Source organism: Trichomycterus rosablanca, chromosome 20, assembly GCF_030014385.1.
Source record: "Trichomycterus rosablanca isolate fTriRos1 chromosome 20, fTriRos1.hap1, whole genome shotgun sequence".
In the NCBI taxonomy this organism is placed as follows: domain Eukaryota; kingdom Metazoa; phylum Chordata; class Actinopteri; order Siluriformes; family Trichomycteridae; genus Trichomycterus; species Trichomycterus rosablanca.
Window position 1 is genome coordinate 26,203,579 of NC_086007.1, and position 18,768 is coordinate 26,222,346.

Sequence of the window (18,768 nt, forward strand, 5' to 3'; positions counted from 1 at the left end):
TAAAAGTACTAAAGTATTTACCTTCAAATGTACTTAAGTGTGAAAGTAAAAGTAGCATGATTTATTATGGCTCTAATGTTTTATTATCATTTCTGTAACAAGACTCTTGATTAATCACCTCATTTTAGGTGAAAAGACTCTAGTGGCATTAATTAAGCTTAACTGAATGAGCTAAATTCAGTTATACCTATTAAATAAGATAAACATGTAACATTTAGTGCTGAGCAAATGCTAAACAATAACAGTATTAAGTATATTAATGACATCAAATTCATTATTTCTTTAAAACAAAGCAACATACAGCTGAAAATGCTGCTCAGTAGTGGAAATGAACAGAGCTCCACCCGGAGCTGTGCAGAGAAATGTCCCGCCCCCGTCACAGCGGTTCTCTATGGGAGTGTCGCTACTCTGTTCTCTCTACGGCTCTGGAATCGATTGCTCATCCTGCGTGTCCCGGATGTTTAGTCTGAATTTTTTAATCTGAATTTTGTGATCTGAATTTGACCTATCGAATTTGAGCAACCTGAATATATATTATTTGAATTTTATAAACTTGAATTTTTGATTTTGAATTTGTTAACATCAAAAAATGAAAGTGAAAATGAGTTATTGTAAAATGTGTGGGTTGAATTCTGAGGCAAAAAAGTTCAGTAATCAAAATTCAAAGGCTTAAAGTTCAGTAATCAAAATTCAAAGGCTTTTAAATTTCAAAATCTGATGAGACAGATTTACTTCCATACTTTTTTAAAAAACTGTTTAGACTTAGAATTTACCTCAAATTTCCTATTTAAATTTTAAAACACTGACTTTAACCGCTTATCCAATTAGGGTCGAAATGGGGGTCGCGGGGGCGTGCTGGAGCCTATCTCAGCTTTTCAATGGGAGCAAGGCACACAGTAACACCCTGGTTGGGGCGCCAGTCCATCGCAGGGCATAAACATTAAAACAGAACTTCTTTATAATATTTACTTTATTTATACACAGTAAAGACTTTAAATTTGGATGCAAAATTCTTTATTAAAAACTGTTTAATAATTTGAAGGAAAAAAACTGACATACATCAGTCAGTACATGAAGTCCAGAACAACAATGCAGAATGATCTATTACAAGGTAAACATTTAAAAATAGAACTCTCCGAAATGTATTTTAATAATAAATTTAATCAATATTATTATATAGTGAGTAACCTAGTGTCATTTAAAGTCATTAAAATCCTTTAACATTACAAATAACTGCAAATATATTAATTATAACATGCTAACCCCAAATTCTTATCCCTAATACCAAATCCTAATTCCCATAACTCCTGATATTCCAGGTTAGTCATTGGCAGTTTCATAGTTTTTTCATAGTCAACAGTTTTATATGAACAGTTTTAATTCAGTTTCCTTTAAACCTTTAAAATATGTGTTTTAGAATCAGAATCACCTCCACCTGCTCAACACAAATCTGAACATCAAACAGTTATTATAAAAACCTGATTATTTAATCGGAACCAGATTATAATGTTCAGAAGAGCTAACAGATAAAAAAATGAATATTTGTTCCCGATTCAGACGGAGATTTACTGGGAAGTAACAGTGACCATGTGAATTTCGTTGAAGTAACAGGATGTGGAACATCTGGACATATGAACACCTGAACTGTTCCAGCTGCTTCAGATCATTGTTAAAGACAGCCACTGTAGAACACACACACACACACACACAAGATCATAAAGATCATATACATAAAGATACACACTACTTATTTAATTAAAAAAAATACAGTCGTAGGATAAAGTTTGTGCACCCCATGATAAACTTCGAGTCGACTCAAACTCCAGTCCAAAAAATACACTTCTACACTTTTTAATGCATTATTACTGTTTATTTATTAAATAAAATAATAAAATATGAAATGTGCCATATCTTTTGCAAATGCCACATTTTACCAATATGTTTTATTCACTGAAATAATTAAGAGTAAACTGTGCATTTAAAGGTGCAGAAGTTTGTTTTCTGTACAGGAAGCACAAGCGTCATCATAAGACTGAATGTTTTTAGTTGTACTAACCATTTGCATATCGAGTTCGATGAAGCCTGAGCTGTGAGCATCGATTTTCTTGAACATTCCTAAAACAGAGGAAGAAGAACAGAAGAGATTCTAGGCGCTTCCAAAATTACAGAGGTGAATTTTAGCATGGCCAGTACAGATTAGGAGATTAAACTTACGGAACATGAGCTCCAGACGCATCAGACAAGCCACAAAGTCGTCAAAATCCACAGTGAGATCCGGCGAAGAGTAACGAGCCACCAACATCTGGAATATGGTGTCATTCAGACTGAACCCTACAAAAAAAAGTAAGATTTATTCAGGAACCAAAATCTAGCCTCACAATTGTTGGACACTAACGGAGCACAAAATATTAATATTATAATTAAAATAAACAAATGTATCGTTTACTAATGGGGTTCCCAAAGTGGTTCAAAATACATCCGACCACAGTACTGAAGAATCCGATAACTATGCATGTGAAGCTCCTTCAGTAATATGATGTAGTACAGTTGTATGTGGTAGTTTGTGGTTTGAGACACAGCCCATGTGTACTAGTGTTATTGAGAGTAATTGAGTTATTGTTAGAGTGCAAACGTGGACGTGACTAAACTGGGACGAGGTCAAACTCACCAGCTAGTTTCAGTGCTGTGCGTAACTCCGGAGTGGAGATGTTACCAGAATTATCCATATCATTCTTCTTATAGATATCCTAACATCAATCACCAATAAAACACATGTTAATTACATACCTGAACACGTTATTTACACACAATCACACGAAAACATGCTATTTACACGTGATCTTGACTATTTCTGCAGAAAACAGATAAAAAAATCAGGTGTGTGTGTGAGCTCACCAGGTACTTCTGGATTTTCTTCCACAGTGTAGCGAACTCACACAGCCCGAGTTTTCCATTCCCGCTGTCCTGATCCCTCAGTTAGGGAAATAACAAAATAACAAAAATTATACAGTAAAAACACAAAGCTTTTGTATCATTTAACCCACATACAGTGATGTCGACTTGTTATTGCTGGGTCGTTTGCTGACAGCCTGTAGTTTTCTTGACTTTTTTTACTACCATTCACCCACATGGCATTAATAAAACTGTAGTGATGTTGGTCAGTAAAACCTGACTCACAGTCTGGGTTCCAATCCATCTCTAAGATTTTTGATGGGCTGTAATGGGCTTTGTGCAGCACTGTTATTTGTGACTGCTTTTGAGTCCAATTGTGTGCACTTTAGACCACTTCAGCTGACACATTTTGCATTATACAGTAATCTTAGCACATGACATGAGCAGCCAATTTCCAATGGAAGCTCTGATGAACAGTTCTTGGGCTAAAGTTGCTTTCAAATGTAGTATGGAACTCAGTAGGGATTGCACTTAAGGATACGTCCATCAGGTTCACCAGGGTGCGACACGTGTCCAGACTGAAACCATCCGTCTTAATATCGGTTCCTAAAAAATAAACACAGGTGAGCAGGATCACTTCCATGCTGAGTTTTTAAAAGAAAGGTTTCATCAGCATGTACGTACGTTTGGCGATGATTTTATTCAGGATGGATCTGAGTTCCAGAGCTGAGATCTCCATGTCCTACACACACACACACAAACACACACACACACACACACACACACACAATGTATTCATTAATTTAATGATTATTAACAAAAAAAAAATATATATATATTTCTACCTCATTCACATCAATGTTATTATTATCAATGTTATTAACCGGCACCACAGTATTTTGGGTTTTGGTTCTGCTCAGGCACTCAGCAGTCACAATTAATCGAGATGTGAGTAATGATAAAGTGCACGTACACTTCCTGCAAGTTTGGTGAACAATCCTCTGAATCCTGCATCGACCTCAGCATCCGACACCGTCTCCTAAAACCATTCATGCGTTATTATTATTATTATTATTATTATTAATAGTTAGAATTACAGTACAAGAAAAATATTTAGCTGCATAAAAAACAACTGCAAACAAATCTATTCACATATCTTCAGATTTCTTGCAACTTTTTTCTCTGACTGAATGATTAAGAATCAAAAACTTTTTTTTGCGGCACAGCATCCTCTAAGCTCATTCTGATGTAAAGCTTGCTTGACAGTGAACAGTGACAGTGGTGTTCCAGCAGCTCCGAAATGATAAAAGAGTTGTTTTGGGGGGTTCCTGGATTACATCTCACCAGCCTACCAGGTATACTATCATAATGACATCAAGTTTTATTCTCGACTTTGGCAAAAAACACCTCCATGTACTTTGTTTGTATTCACAAACAAATGTAGTAAAATATTTTAGTATAATGTTGATTCATTATTAATTATTTAAAAACAAGATTTTAATTGTTCTTTTTTAAAATATTTATAAAAAAATCTAACTCACATTATCTAATACAACATCGACAGGATCATCACAGCGTCTGCAAGAAGAAAAATATATTAATATCATGCGCATTAAATATCAGAGTAAACACAATGGCAAGAAAAAGTCTGTGAACCCTTTGGATTTCTTTAGATGTTCATCAGTACAGCAGCTGCACTGAAAACAGTAGATTACTAATAAAGATCTTTTAAAATAATTGTAAATAATGATTTACTGAGTTTCAGCCTGTTTTTCGGAGAAGACGCGCAGGCAGAAGTCTCCATCCTTGTTGGGTTCGTAGGTGGAAGGGACGACGAGGTATTCCCCAGCCGGCAGACAGAATCGGGTGCTAACCTCACGCAGGTTAATGAAGGTTTCAGATCGAGCCTTCTGAGCGTGGGTCAGGAAGAAATTCTTATCCAGGTGAACGTTCATCTGACCCTGGAACTGTGGAACACCAGAGAACCAATCAGAATGCAGGACGGGAACACAGAAATGTGGTTAGTGAAGTAACATAATAAATTATAATTGTAATTAATGTAATTATAATTTATTATTGTGATTGACTACAGTTCTTCTGTATCTAAGTATTTATATCTGCAGCAGCAACAGAAAAAAGTCAGCAAGTAAATCAAGCTGCCCTGGAATAGACTAACCAAGAGAGTCAACTGCCCAGGGAATCAACTGAACAAGGAAATCGACTGATCAAGAAAATTGAGTGAACAAGAAAATCAAATGACCAAAGACATCAACTAACCCAGGGAACTGACTGACCAAGAAAAGCAACTAACCCAGGGATTTGACTGTCCAAGGCAGTCGACTGACCAGTAAATCACCTGAACAAGGAAATAGAGTGACTAAGGGAATCGAGTGAACAAGAAAACTGACTGACCAAGAGAATGAACTGACCAGGGCATCAACTGAAAGAGGAAATCAACTGACCAAGGGAATCGACTAATCAAGAAAATCAACTGAACAAGGGAATCAACTAACTCCAGGAATCGACTAACCAAGGAAATCAATTGAACAAGGGAATCGACTGATTCCAGGAATCAACTGACTCAATCGACTGACCCAGGAAATCAACTAAACAAGGGAATCAACTGACTTGTGTATTTTAGATAACCTAAACAACATTTTAGATGAAATGATAACATGATGTTACTGAGGTGTTCTGAGTGTGTTACCTGAGAAGGAACCTGTGGGAACAGGAAAGAGAAAAAAGGTTGTTAGACACAAGAAATTTCTAATATTTAATTAAAGTTTACATATTTAATAAGTTGAATCACATGTATTTATAACCTGGTATAACATGTCAATGCTAATCACTTCCTGGCTGTATTACACATTCATGAATAAATGTGATGCTTTATAATGCTGACTGCTGAGTGAAAACACACTTTAATATTTTACTTTTCCTGAAGGAACATCCTTAAGTAACTATGATCCAGTTGTCCTTCAAAATATACAATTACACCTCCTCCTGTACCAACCCCCCTTCCACACATACACCCCACAGTTCCACTCTCCACCCATTCTGTCCCTTCCTGTTTCACTTTCTCACAGCAGCGGAGGATTCAGCTCATAACGGATCTTTATACAGTATCTGATTCTATCTGCATCCTTACATAATTCACTTCAACTACAAGCCCAATTTTTAAAAAAGTAAATAAAAACAGCAGTGATTAGCCAATTCAATTAGGATTTTAATTATTGACCTCGTAGATGGCGTATCCGATGGTGTGCATGTCCTCTCCCTGCTTCCTCAGGCGCCTCCGGTTCTTCTGGATCAGACCGACCACCAGACTGCAGCCCGTCTCGTTATCACTGGGGTCGTCGTCTTCCTCGTTCAGCTTAATCACAAACTGAGGATTCATCCAGAACGTGTCTGCATAAACACACACACAAACACAAAACCAGTTGTATATGTATACACACAACCAGTTACACATAAACACACACAATCAGTTATATATACACACAGTCACACACACACAAATTACACAAACACACACACAAAACCAGTTATATATGTATACACACAACCAGTTACACACAAACACACACAACCAGTTATATATACACACAATCAGTTACACACACACAAATTACACAACCAGCTACACACACACACAAAAACAGTTACACACACAACCAGTTATTTATATACACATCCAGTTACACACATACTCAACCAGTTACAAACACACACAAGTTAAACAAACACACATACAAGTTACACAAACACACACACAATCGGTTATATATGTCCAGTTACACACACAAATTACACAGGCACACACACACAAACCCAGTTACACACACACAACCAGTTATTTATATACACAACCAGTAACACACACACACTCAACAACACACACACACACACTCAGTGCATCACAACCCAACAGTGTTGTAAATAGTGACTGAGAAACTGATCCCTGTTCATCTGCATCTCAACTGGATCTAATTTACAAACATCCTGCTATAACATATTAATAAACACCAACCAGCCAATCAGAAATTAGAATTTTTAGGACTATGGTAAAAAATGTAATAACCAGCTATGATATAACTAAATAAATAATCAATAATTATATAACAGAATGATTTATACGCTTACTTTTATTTTGCTTTTGTCCCTTTTTGTTTTGAAGTGTGTTGCAAGCATTAAATTCTAAATGTGTTTATAAAATATAATGAAAACAGTTTAGTTTCTTTCTACTTTTGCCTGTTAAATAAACATTAAATCATCATCTTTTAACTGCATTTCACTAACTGTCCCAACCTTTCCAGGTTTGGTAAAAATCCTTTATTTATATGTCATTCACCAAGTTTGTTTGTTTTTTTACAGGGTACAATAGCTGATACTGCGAGAGAAAATGTTTATCTTTCCCCAGGTGCCACAGGGCTCGATGTTAAATCTTATCAGACACAACCGTAACCAAACACTTACAACCTAAAGCTATAATTACAGATGATTCCTGATAAGAAATAATTCAGCATAAAGAATAACTAAGATAAGTAAGGAACTAAGAATAACTAAGATAACTGTAGTAAGGAAATAGAGCTGAAGGCAGCACTATTGTTCACTACTATAAACCCCCTTTGCCACATATAAAGAACCTGATGAAAACCTGTTTACTTCATACAATAGATGGTGATGATAAAAAAGGGTGTGGCGCCGCTGCGTAACATGTCAGACTGCACAACAAATATACAGCAGTGGTGTTGAACCGTGTCTTCAACCCAACCGTATCCACTCAGTGCTCAGACCCAGTTAAGAGCTTTACAGAGCTTATTAGAACTTCAATCCAAATGTGTGTGAATATGAATTATTACCATAACAAGTAAAGATTTCACAATGAAAGCTGCATTGTGCAGTGGTTAAGGGACGGAACTATTTGGGTTGGTTTTACACATCAGTGTGGATGGTTGGTTCTGGTGGGGAGTTGGTACAATCTAAGCTTGGTTACGTACAGGGGTTGTTCCTGCACCCTCCAGCAGTGGATCCCTTCCTCCAGGTTCCGCTGTAGTTATTCACGCTCCATGGTTTCACAGAATCAGAAGTGACAGCATCAGGGGTCAGAGTAACAATCTCAATACGAGAGTATTGACGCATGAATTCTGAAAACGCCATCCTGTAGAAAAGTATATGATTTATACACACACACACACACACACACACACACACACACACACATTATGAGGCATAGTAGGACACAACTTCAAAATCACTGTTGTTTCATTAGTTACGTTTATGCATCTTTATTTAGTTTTTTTCGTTTTTTGAACTTTTTATTTTTTTATTTTAATTTGAGCTTGATTTGAATTTGCACTCAGGCTGCCTCCAGCCAGAGATAATAATTCAGTATATAATCAAATTGTCTGATTTGAATGGGTGATTATAATTGTTTTAAATAAACTTAATATTAGTATAAAAGAATGATACAGTACCAGAACTCTCCGTCCTCTGCGTTGGCATTTGGTCGCTCTGAAGGACTCACAGAGTTCCATTCAGACGAACTGCAAAAGTAAACAATAAAATAAGAAATAAATAAATAATATTTTTAATATCTTTAATCATTTTTATAGTCACAATTAGAATCAAGGATTTCGAGGTTCTTCCTTCATCTTTCAATTATCTTTTAATGTAATAAGACAATCCACCAGAACATAGTACTACAACCACCACAGTTTACAATAGGTACAGTAATGTTGGGTTTTAATACCTCACAATTACTCCTGTAAAAATATTTGAACATTGTGACCAAATATCCCAATCCTACCACAAAACTTCTTTTTATTATTTGTTGTTTCCATGTACATTTTACTTACAGACAGTTAATGTTTTATGTTGGGACCTGAAGTTGCAGTGTGTGTGTGTGTGTGGTGTGTGTGTGCGTGTGTGTGTTACCCATCACTCCAGGCTCCGGTCCACTCCACTTGACCCCATGGGTTCCTCATACGCACCAACTTTTCTAACCCACCCCGAGAATTCACCTAAATACAACACACGCATGTTATATGTTTCTGACCTTTTCAAATGTAGTTTGGCATTATAAGAGAGAGAAATGCTGATGGTTGTACCTCGATAGCACCGGTGAGGGAGTAGGCGTGTCCCTTCACCAACTTCTGCCGAGTGATGGCTTCTGAATCAGCAGCACTTGTGATCTACTCACAAGAATCAGTCCATAAATATTCCAAAAAAGGAATGAATGTAAATTAATTATGAGTATTTAATAAACGAAGAGTGACTGACGTCAATGGAGCATCCGAGCAAACCTCCAGAGTTCAGCGCTTTCTGGATGATCTGGAACATGTTGGCTGGTGCAGTTTTCAGCTCATAACTTTCTGCTATTCCGCCGGTGAAATCCTCAAAGCCCTCGGTGGTGGAGCCTCCTGAAAGAGCCTCGTACGATCCGTTTACCCTACAGAGTGAACACAGGGATGATTATCGAGATTCAGTAATACAGAATCGTTGAAGCTAATGTTGGGATGAACTACAGCTTTCTGGTACCTTAAAAAAACATAACACCTAACATTTATTTAAAGGAGCGGATTTTTAAACTCTTCACATATAGGACAAAGCTACTCTGTAATGAGGAGAAACCCTATCCGACCTTTCCTCTCTCAGGCATGACTAACTGTGTCTGTTGGAAACCTGGACAGACACTGCTGAACTCAAGCTTGAGCTCTCTGCAGACAGATAATTTATTAGACTGCTGCACAAACAAACACCCAATGATGCCATTTTTAAAATGCCTTTGTCTAAAATTTTATTTTGATTTATTTTTAACTTTCTTTCAATTTGTGCCACTGTGTGTGGAAGACGTTTTATAAATAAACTTGAATTTTTGTGCCGCTACACACAGAGCTGCATTTATAAATAAAAGATCAGGTGCTGCGTTCCAATTCACAATATACTCATTTAATAGGTCCATTCAAATGGTGATGACACTACAGCTTGTGACTTATGTTATTTAACGCAGTGATAACTAAATGGGACAGAGCCACAGGGTGTATGAGCTTTATTTAAAGCCACATGTGAACACACACCTAAATCCTGAGCTTACAAAACCTTCAGTGTAAGGCAACATTCAGGCTTCGTCCAACCCACAGAACATTCAGAGCAGCTATGCTAGAATAAATGGCCTGATTGAAAAAGTTTGGCTGATACGAAGCTCCAGAATGTTACTGGTATTTTTCCAGATTTGAGCTCTGTGTCGACTCATGTTAAGTATGAGCAGCCTTAAGTCAACATCACAGACTCGATCCTGTTTACAAAAACATTTATTGCATTTACTCTGCAGTCTGAGAGCAGAAAGAGAGAGAGAAACGACTGTCCTTGAATTTTTAACAATTCAGCTCTGAGCTTCTCTCTAAATACGACTTCACTTTAGCTTACGCTGAATGTGTGTTAGCATGTAAACATCTCAGCTTAGGGTAGCAAAACCGAACACACTCACTTGGCGTAGGCTTTCTCCAGCAGAGCGCTCCAGAATTCATTGTTGTCTGCCGAATGAACAAACAGCAGCTTTCCGTCCCTCACCGGCAACCGATCATCGATTACCACGTCCACCCACTCACCAAACTGCCAAAACTGTAAAATTAAATAAATAAACAATTAAAATAAAGACAATTACACGGTACCACGGGTAGCATTTTTTTTCTTTTTGATACCAATACTGACACTAAATCTATCTAACAAAATTCTATTAAGAGTTTATTGTTGCTGTTATTATTATGGATACATTTTCTGTATGGATTAATCTTTATTAACTCATATTTTATAAAAGAATTTCATTCTAAATAAACCAGATGATTATTAGATGCTCCAAATCTGTGTTCTGTGGTTCACTGTAAATTACTCAGTCATCCTGTAATCTTACAGGGCCAAACATCATTTCAAACAATATTAAACATTTGGAGAAGTTTGTGAGGAGATGCTGATGATTTATTATATATACTTATTATTCATATTTTACAGTCACACCCTAATATATGTGTGATCAAGTCTCCACTCCTTAAATAAATATTCTATAAAAACACTTCATAGTTTGAGGTTGATTTCAGGTTTTCTGCAGCCCCATGTGCTGCTTTGTTCATCCTTTACAGTAGTAAAAAGGAACTGAATTGAACTTTAAAAACAGATCTAATCTAATCAGACTCTCTTTTATACATGACTCATGCAGAGTCTAATGATCTGGTTAACATCACTGTACCTGAAAGTGAAAGATTCCAGCATAGCCGCCTCCAAATTCCTGACCTCTAGGTACCACCCTCGCCATCACATCCTCGTTCAAGGTGAGAGAGGCGATAGCTGCCAGGAGCCAACAATCACCTGAGAGAAAATGCTTTTAATTAAATATCAGACATGAATATACAATCAGATCCACCGATTCACATTGGTAACAAAACAAAACAAACCCCACCCTCGTTTTAAGATGGATCAGAAATCGCCTCATTTTCACACATACCCAAAAATACTGAACTGAACCTCTAAAAAAACTCAGTCTCAGAACAAAAGTGCAGGTACTAAAAGTACTTCAACCTTTCAGGAAACAAAGCAGATCGAATCAGATCTGTGTCACAAAACAGCGGGCATGATTCTGAGAGAAATAATGAAAACATTTCAGATTTTAATTTCAGTGTCAGACGTGACAATCGCTGAGAGCAAGACGTGATTTATCTCTCTCCCACACACACAGAGTTGTACTAGTGCTGACTCGTTCTTAAACTATGTAGGGTGTAGTATATGCATGGTGTGTGTATGCATGCTTGTGTGTGTGTGTGTGTGTGTGTGTGGAATGTAAAAACAGATGTGTTTGGTTGGGCAGAGGACGAGACATGCAAATCTCCTGCTGCCTAAAGAGCTCCAACCCCCGAAATTTCACCAGCAGGCACGCCATCCAACCACTGTACTTCCACCAGTGTGTGTGTGTGTGTGTGTGCCTGCACTGCATAATTTTGAGGAATTCACCAGTAAAATGAGTTCCTGTTTGCAAATGGGGGCAAACACTCATGTCCTCAATTGAATTTTATCATAAAAATAGTTATATAATTTAACAAATTGTGTTTAAATCAAACAGCCTTTGTTCTCCGTTGACTTAAAGTGCAATACGCCATGTTTACACCAGTAATCGTGTACATCTGAAATTAATCAACATGTGTCCAGCATTCTCTCAGAGGTTCATAACAGGATTTAAACGTATTAATACTGTTTCAGTTTTTTAGCATTGTTTGTCAGTCATGCTTGTTAGCACTAAACCGCCTTTTGTTAGCACAGTTCCTATAGGTCTTCTAGTTTAAACAGATTTTTTATAATGTTTAAAAACTGTCCCAAATTGAGAGCAAACTGACTGGACCCTGGTCTCACCGGTCCAGCCAGTAGTTCTGGTGGTGCACCATAACAAATTATTAAACAAACAAATACCATTTTTGTAATGTAATCTATTAATACCCCATTCATTTCAGAATTTAACGGCTGCAGACCAGGTAGTAGACAGGTACTTGACTACTAAAATTGCATAACAGCTTGTAAAGACAAGAATGCGCAACGGAAATTCCAAGGAAACATTTACTAGCTTGCATCAGGTTAGATGTAATTTATCTCTGAAGGAGCTATACACACCTTAAACGAAGCTAAATGAAACATACCACCTTCATTTCAAAGAACAAAAACAGATACAACAGATACTTTGATACAGACACAAAGAGCGCTAAAGATTGCCCACTAGAGATGCTTTCGTCAACTTAGCACAAGCAACACTCGCCCAGGTTCTCCTCTTTAATAAAAGAACACTGCATTCGCAGAATTAGACCAGACAGCACTACAAGGTGCCGGTTATTTTAAAGTCCAATAATGGTCTCTGCTATGGGGCTAGTCTTGAATATTCATGAGAAGTAAGTAGTTCCACATGACAATCAATTTCTCTTTGCCCATTCAGAGGTGTTATCTGCTTTTAGAGGGACAGATACTGTTCATAATATTTTACTGGAATGTGGTGCCACATGATGCCAGGCATCTTTGTCTTAACAAAACTGAGATAATATTGCTATCATGTCCAAAGTTTTAAATCTGGAGAAAAATGAGGCCGGCTTGCAGATTTTTTAGGGCACAACATATGCGTTTGCAAAGAATATTACAAGCTGCCAAAAAGAACACTTCAGTTTGCTTAAATCAGTAAATAATAAATAGCACTGGAAGGCAGAACTCTAAATTAGTTTTGTTTCTTTTATAGTATCTATAATTACATCTATGATCAAGAGGACTGTTAATAATGCAGTTTTAAACTTATAGAAGAATCAGATACAGCAACTAAATTTATATCATAAAAAGAGGCGAATGACATACTGAGAATGACATGCTGCTATTATCTTATCCTGTAGCACCTTTAAAACAAGAGAAACAGAAACATAACCAAATAGACACAGATAAGATCAAGCACAGATATTTCTGCTTCTGCCTAGTTGCCCTGTACACTAACATCCGTTCTATCTATTTCTGCTTTGTTTACACTGGGATCTGTTGTAAAATCTTTGTTGTTTTACCCCCAGCAATGCAAATGAGACAAAACACAGGGGAGGCAAAAAAACGTCAAGACACCTCATAAAATTCACAAGAATTTGTAAAGTACCTGTTAAAACAGACTGGCTTGAATCTCATGCTTATGTGAAGAAGCGAATAACAACATTACAAAAAACAAGCTGTCAGTGATGAGAACCATGTACGGTCACTATAGTTTCAGTATCCGGCCTCCAGACTGACCAGTAACATAACATCAAAAAAGAAAAACAGTAGCTTCCCAAAATCCACAACCTAACTATTAGGTCCTGAAAGGTTTAATACAAAGCTGTGTTCACACTTTACAAAGGTAGGATATATGTCATATAGCTCCTATTTTTATGTTATGGGAATATTTGTGTGTGAGTATGTGTGTGTGTGTGTGTGTTTATTGTGTAATATGACGATAATCTAGTTGAATCCTCACTGATCTTTCTGTTCTGTAACACTGCTGTGTAGAAACACTGTAATTACAGAATTATTATAGTTGTTTGTAGTAAGTGATGTTTTCTAATATACACGGGGTGTTGGACAAAATAACAAAAACAAACTAATATAAATATCTTTAACGTAACTAAATCACGATTACTAATCCAACTGCCACATCAGGAATCAGATATAACAAAGATGTGATTATTATTAACTCGTGACATTTCAAACAACATCCAGTTCAGCTTTCAGCAATGCACCAGTTCCACTGGTAGGACGACAGCACCGGAGTATAACACTGGTGCTAAAACTTAATGCTTTCTGGGTGACACCCAGCACTGGTAACTCCCAAAACTTGGGTGTTACAATAGATTCAGACTCTCCTTCAATACACACATGACACTGTATGTGTACTATTTTAAAAATAAGAAATGTATTTCCTTTAATGAAGATAAAACTGATCCATGCATTCTTAACTTGATGGTTCAATTATTGCAATGCCCTCACTGGATGCTCTGGTAAATCCATAAACAAGCTCCAGTTGGGTAAAAACACGGCAGTTTGAGTTCTAACTAAAACTAGAAAGTTTGATCATACTAGTCCTGTTCTATCTCTGCACTGCCTAGTGGGTGCCTGCCAATTAAATTCTGCATTTAATTACGAAATCCTTTGACTATCTATACAGCTTAGTACGTTTACTTTGTTCTAAAGTCCAGATTAAAACCATAACTATTTACGCTAGCTTTTGATTGCTGCTGTTCTGCCTCTCACATCCGATCACTCAGGCTTGTTGACAGTTTCAAGATATACTCTGCACGATTTACTGCACCTTCTGTTTTTTGTCCCGATGTGGTTCTGACATGAACCTTTTCACCCACCTGAGGCCACTACTGGATGTGATGGGAATCTGCACTGACTACACTCACAATGCCCAGAACCCACCAGCAGACTTTATTCAACCACAGATGTAAATAATTATTTGTACTTATCTAATATCTATTACTTGAGTGGTTTGTGTGGCGTAATGGCAAGAGCTGCTAGCAACAGCAGTGCCTAAGCTCCTGGGGTTTGAATCCTTGGCTGGGCTTACAAATATAGAAGGTGCATGGACATTACATAAACATAACCATTAGCGCCCGGCGGTAAGAAAGCCAGTAACGACCTGGCTTTACACCTCCTAACACATTGTACCCACCTACAAGCTTCAGCTGAAATAAGACACACCAAATCAAACTTTGTAACCAGGTTAAACTAAGGTGTGAACCAGGTGGGAACTGACTGAATGTAACGGTGAACTTGGGTGGAAGGCGACGCTCCTTCGTGTTTTCCTGATTACTCAGCACAGAGCCACACCCGTTCCTCCTCCTTCTTTTCCTTCTCCTGCAGTGAAGCTTTTCCTTATTGTTTACTTTAAACACAATGAAACCCACCGATCAGGTTCTATTATTTTGCTTACCAGTGATCTTCTGTTTGATCTAAAGGTGCGTTTAAGTGAAATAGTGGAGGAGGGGATTGTTAAAGAGCTTCTTGGTGATCATGTCAGTTGTAAACAACTTTATGGTAACCTGACAATAGTAACATCATCTGCTTCTGTATGGGTACATCTATGCCTATAGCGTTCAGGTAAACCTCAAACATTTGGGAGTGGAGTTTATTGTTCCCTTTATAATGACTTTATGTAATTTAATGCTTTTTTGCTATAATGTTCTATAAACATTATATAACTATAAAATGCAGCATTTGCATATTTACCAGATATAGTAAAAACCTTGTGGTTCAAAATGTTTAGATGTTAATGTTAAAAAATAAAGCTGATTTTAATGATTTTGCAGATTATTTAGGTGTCAGTCTTATTTATTTATATATTTATCTATTTTTTCTTTTATAGCTGTTTTTCTTTCTTCTTGTTTCCCTCTTGCTACATTTTTAGAAATCCTAAATTTTAGTCATTTTTGAACAAAAGTATTTGAACACCTGATCATGAGTTGGGTTAAGTTTGTCCCATTTGACTACCATGAGGATGAGCATTAATATGGACGTGACCACCCGTTTCCTTTGTGAAGTTAGGCAGCAAGTTAAGACATGTACTTAACTTGTATATAATGTACTTAATATGTTTATTAGCAAAGGTGTGGCTGAAACAATTTAGTTTACACATTAAAAGGATTGTCCACATACTTTTGGGCTTATAGTGTAATTATACTAACTCAGAGATATTTCAACATCATTTTAAAATAAAGAGCTGCTTCAAGTACCCCTGCACAACCGGTTCTACAGCAGGACAAGCATACATTACCACCTCATTTAACTGACAACTCGGTGTGTGTGTGTGTGTGTGTGTGTGTGCGTGTCCATGTAGACCATCACTTCCTGATTCATACTTCATATGTTGTGAAGTAACCTGGTGTTACTGGCAACAAACAAACACTGACACCCAGAATAATGAATGGCTCATACCCAGCGCTCCCTGGCAGATGTCGGTCCTGGTTGCCCCTCCAATGATGAACTGAGGGTTGGAACATAAGTCCTGCAAAGAAGCAAATACAAACACACCTCATTTAATGATTCTGCTTAACAATAGAATTGCAGGCGTTGGGTAAAACTGCTCACTCCCATCAATTCCTATCCAATTCTGCCAACAAATACCATTTATATCCTGGACTGCTTTAATTTTAAATACATATGAAAGTAAACCTCCTTAGCCTCCAGCAACCTTCTTAACAATGCAAGGAGTTAAATTACACCGCTGTAGAAAATGTAAAACGGACCCACAGTAACCTCGATGTAAATAAAATATTCACATATAAAATACTTAAAAGCAATATTGCTTTTCAAGTTGCATAAACATTGTTGTATCTATTCATTGTTTTTCAGTTTTGCTCCAACTCCAATTCATCCTGTTTAAAGCTGCCTCACAGTTCATTATTCTGAAAAACCTCAAATTTGCATTGCTCCAACAGAACAAAGTCGCTTCAAAGCTTTTCTAAGCTTCTAAGGAATCATTACTTCTTCTGTTCAACCAAAAATTCACATCAAGCTTTTAACCCATAACTGAACACATTTGTCAGGTTTTTCAAACTCAAGTTTTGTTTTGGGTGGGTCATAAGAAGGTAAAAGGTTATATGATTTAATTTAACATAAAATCCAAATCAGCTAAAATAAACAAAAAATCAACAATGTTTCCAATAACTATATATAATGCCTTTATAATCAGCAAGATAATGTATGAATAAATGTATTTTTTCAAAACATTAAAGATACCTGATGATTTATTTTCCCAACTCATATCACACCTACCTCAAATAGTTTCCAACATTTATTAAAGTAGCATTTACCATTTTACATCAACAATAAACAAACATTTATTCACCAGAAGCTGGAAGCAATGAAAACAAAGTTGTTTTTTATATATATAACTATAATAAACAAAACAAGCAAAAACGCAAAAACAAAACAATTTCTTTCCCTCAAAGAAATGACGGAACCGTTTCCAACATTTCGCCTCAGTTCTTTGGTGCACTCACCTTGGGTCTCTTCCACTGAACCCCTCTGGTTTTGGATGAGTTTGGTCCCAGTTCATTGAAGCCCAGTACATGAGGTTCAGCTGGAAATTCTGGATCACAGAACAATCTGCCCTGGTTCAAACACTCCGACCTCAGAGCCTCGAAATCCTGATTCAGGTACTTATTGGCATTGGCGTTGGTACCGAAGCCAGCAGCCCGGGCTCTCTTCTGAGCCAAGGTTGATGCCACTCCCGACATGTTTTCCTTCTTTCAGTGATCTGAATGACAAAATAAGTGAGTGAATGTAGAAGTGAGACTGGAGAAGCGAGTATAAGGAAGTTAGTAGGTTCTCCGCCCAGGCTGGGTGGGGTCTCATCTCGAACCACTTTACTGCCCACAACATCCAGATTCTTTTATTCTATCATCTGTAACTATTAAATGACATGTTAAAGTGATTATAAATGCACTCTACATTAGCTTTCTGAGGGATTTTATATGAAAAAGTTTATTTTTATTATAAAGTGACGGTTAAATGTGATAAGTTTAAAGTTGGTGCGCAGCTTCGATTTCAGAAGCAGGAAGAAGGTTGAACAGGGCTGGGCTGGTTCGATCCTAAATACAACACTCATCTATATACAGTGCACTACTTAGGGTTTATAAGACACCTCTACATCCTCTACATAGTGTCCCTATAAAGTAAATTAAGAGCAGTTTTGGATGATCCCTACTTAATTACCGCTATATTAAAGTGTGCCGTATTATCACCTTCAGAATCATTATATATCATTGTCTCATACAGATAAACTTCTGTAAATTCACCAACTGTTCCATTTGCTCAAAACCATATACTTGTTTACCTAAAAAGGTAAGTTACTAGGGGGTGGATGCACATTTTAAGAAAAGTGATGCAAGAGAGAATGGGGTTGGTTTAGCACTGGGTTATTTTCTCATCCATGCGGTGGCGCTGTTACACAATTTATAACATCAAAAGTGTTTTCTTTTAAATTTTCGGAATTTAGCAGACGCTTTTTATCCAAGTATATATTGTCCAAGCAATTGAAGTTTAAGGGCCTTGCTCAAGGGCCCAGCAGTGGCGACCTGGCAGTGGTGTGGTGGGGCTTGAACCAGGGACCTTTTGATTACTAGTCTGATACCTTAACCCCTAGACTACATCTGCCCTTTTCATCAGTATTAATGTAAAGGCAGTAAATAATATTTTCCCCAACCAAGAACATAACATATTATTAAAGAATCAAGTAACTTGATTTAAGTTTTAATTTAAGTTGAAACACACTTGACTTACGTAATTCTGTTTATTTATTTTTTAGTATTCTTGCTTTTTTCACCCAATCTAGTT

General features: G+C 37.0%; 1 protein-coding gene and 1 long non-coding RNA gene across 2 annotated transcripts; one reads left to right on the forward strand and one right to left on the reverse strand.

The window, feature by feature from the left end:
• Window positions 1–997: 997 nt before the first annotated feature.
• Window positions 998–17,839, reverse strand: LOC134334752 (calpain-2 catalytic subunit-like). Its single transcript, XM_063017201.1, has 21 exons — window positions 17,433–17,839; window positions 16,366–16,435; window positions 11,138–11,256; window positions 10,382–10,515; window positions 9,175–9,343; window positions 9,003–9,086; window positions 8,830–8,915; window positions 8,370–8,438; window positions 7,893–8,053; window positions 6,131–6,300; window positions 5,600–5,611; window positions 4,648–4,859; window positions 4,434–4,470; window positions 3,866–3,931; window positions 3,577–3,634; window positions 3,434–3,498; window positions 2,896–2,964; window positions 2,669–2,747; window positions 2,215–2,331; window positions 2,057–2,115; window positions 998–1,682 (listed from the first exon to the last, which is right to left on the reverse strand). Exons 1-21 carry the CDS (start codon window positions 17,667–17,669, stop codon window positions 1,659–1,661), a joined length of 2,097 nt encoding a protein of 698 aa, XP_062873271.1. The 5' UTR covers window positions 17,670–17,839; the 3' UTR covers window positions 998–1,658.
• On the forward strand, window positions 4,183–5,787 carry LOC134334753 (uncharacterized). The gene is made up of 3 exons (XR_010015521.1): window positions 4,183–4,247; window positions 4,658–4,912; window positions 5,016–5,787. It is a non-coding gene; the product is annotated as an uncharacterized LOC134334753 (long non-coding RNA).
• Window positions 17,840–18,768: the final 929 nt, after the last annotated feature.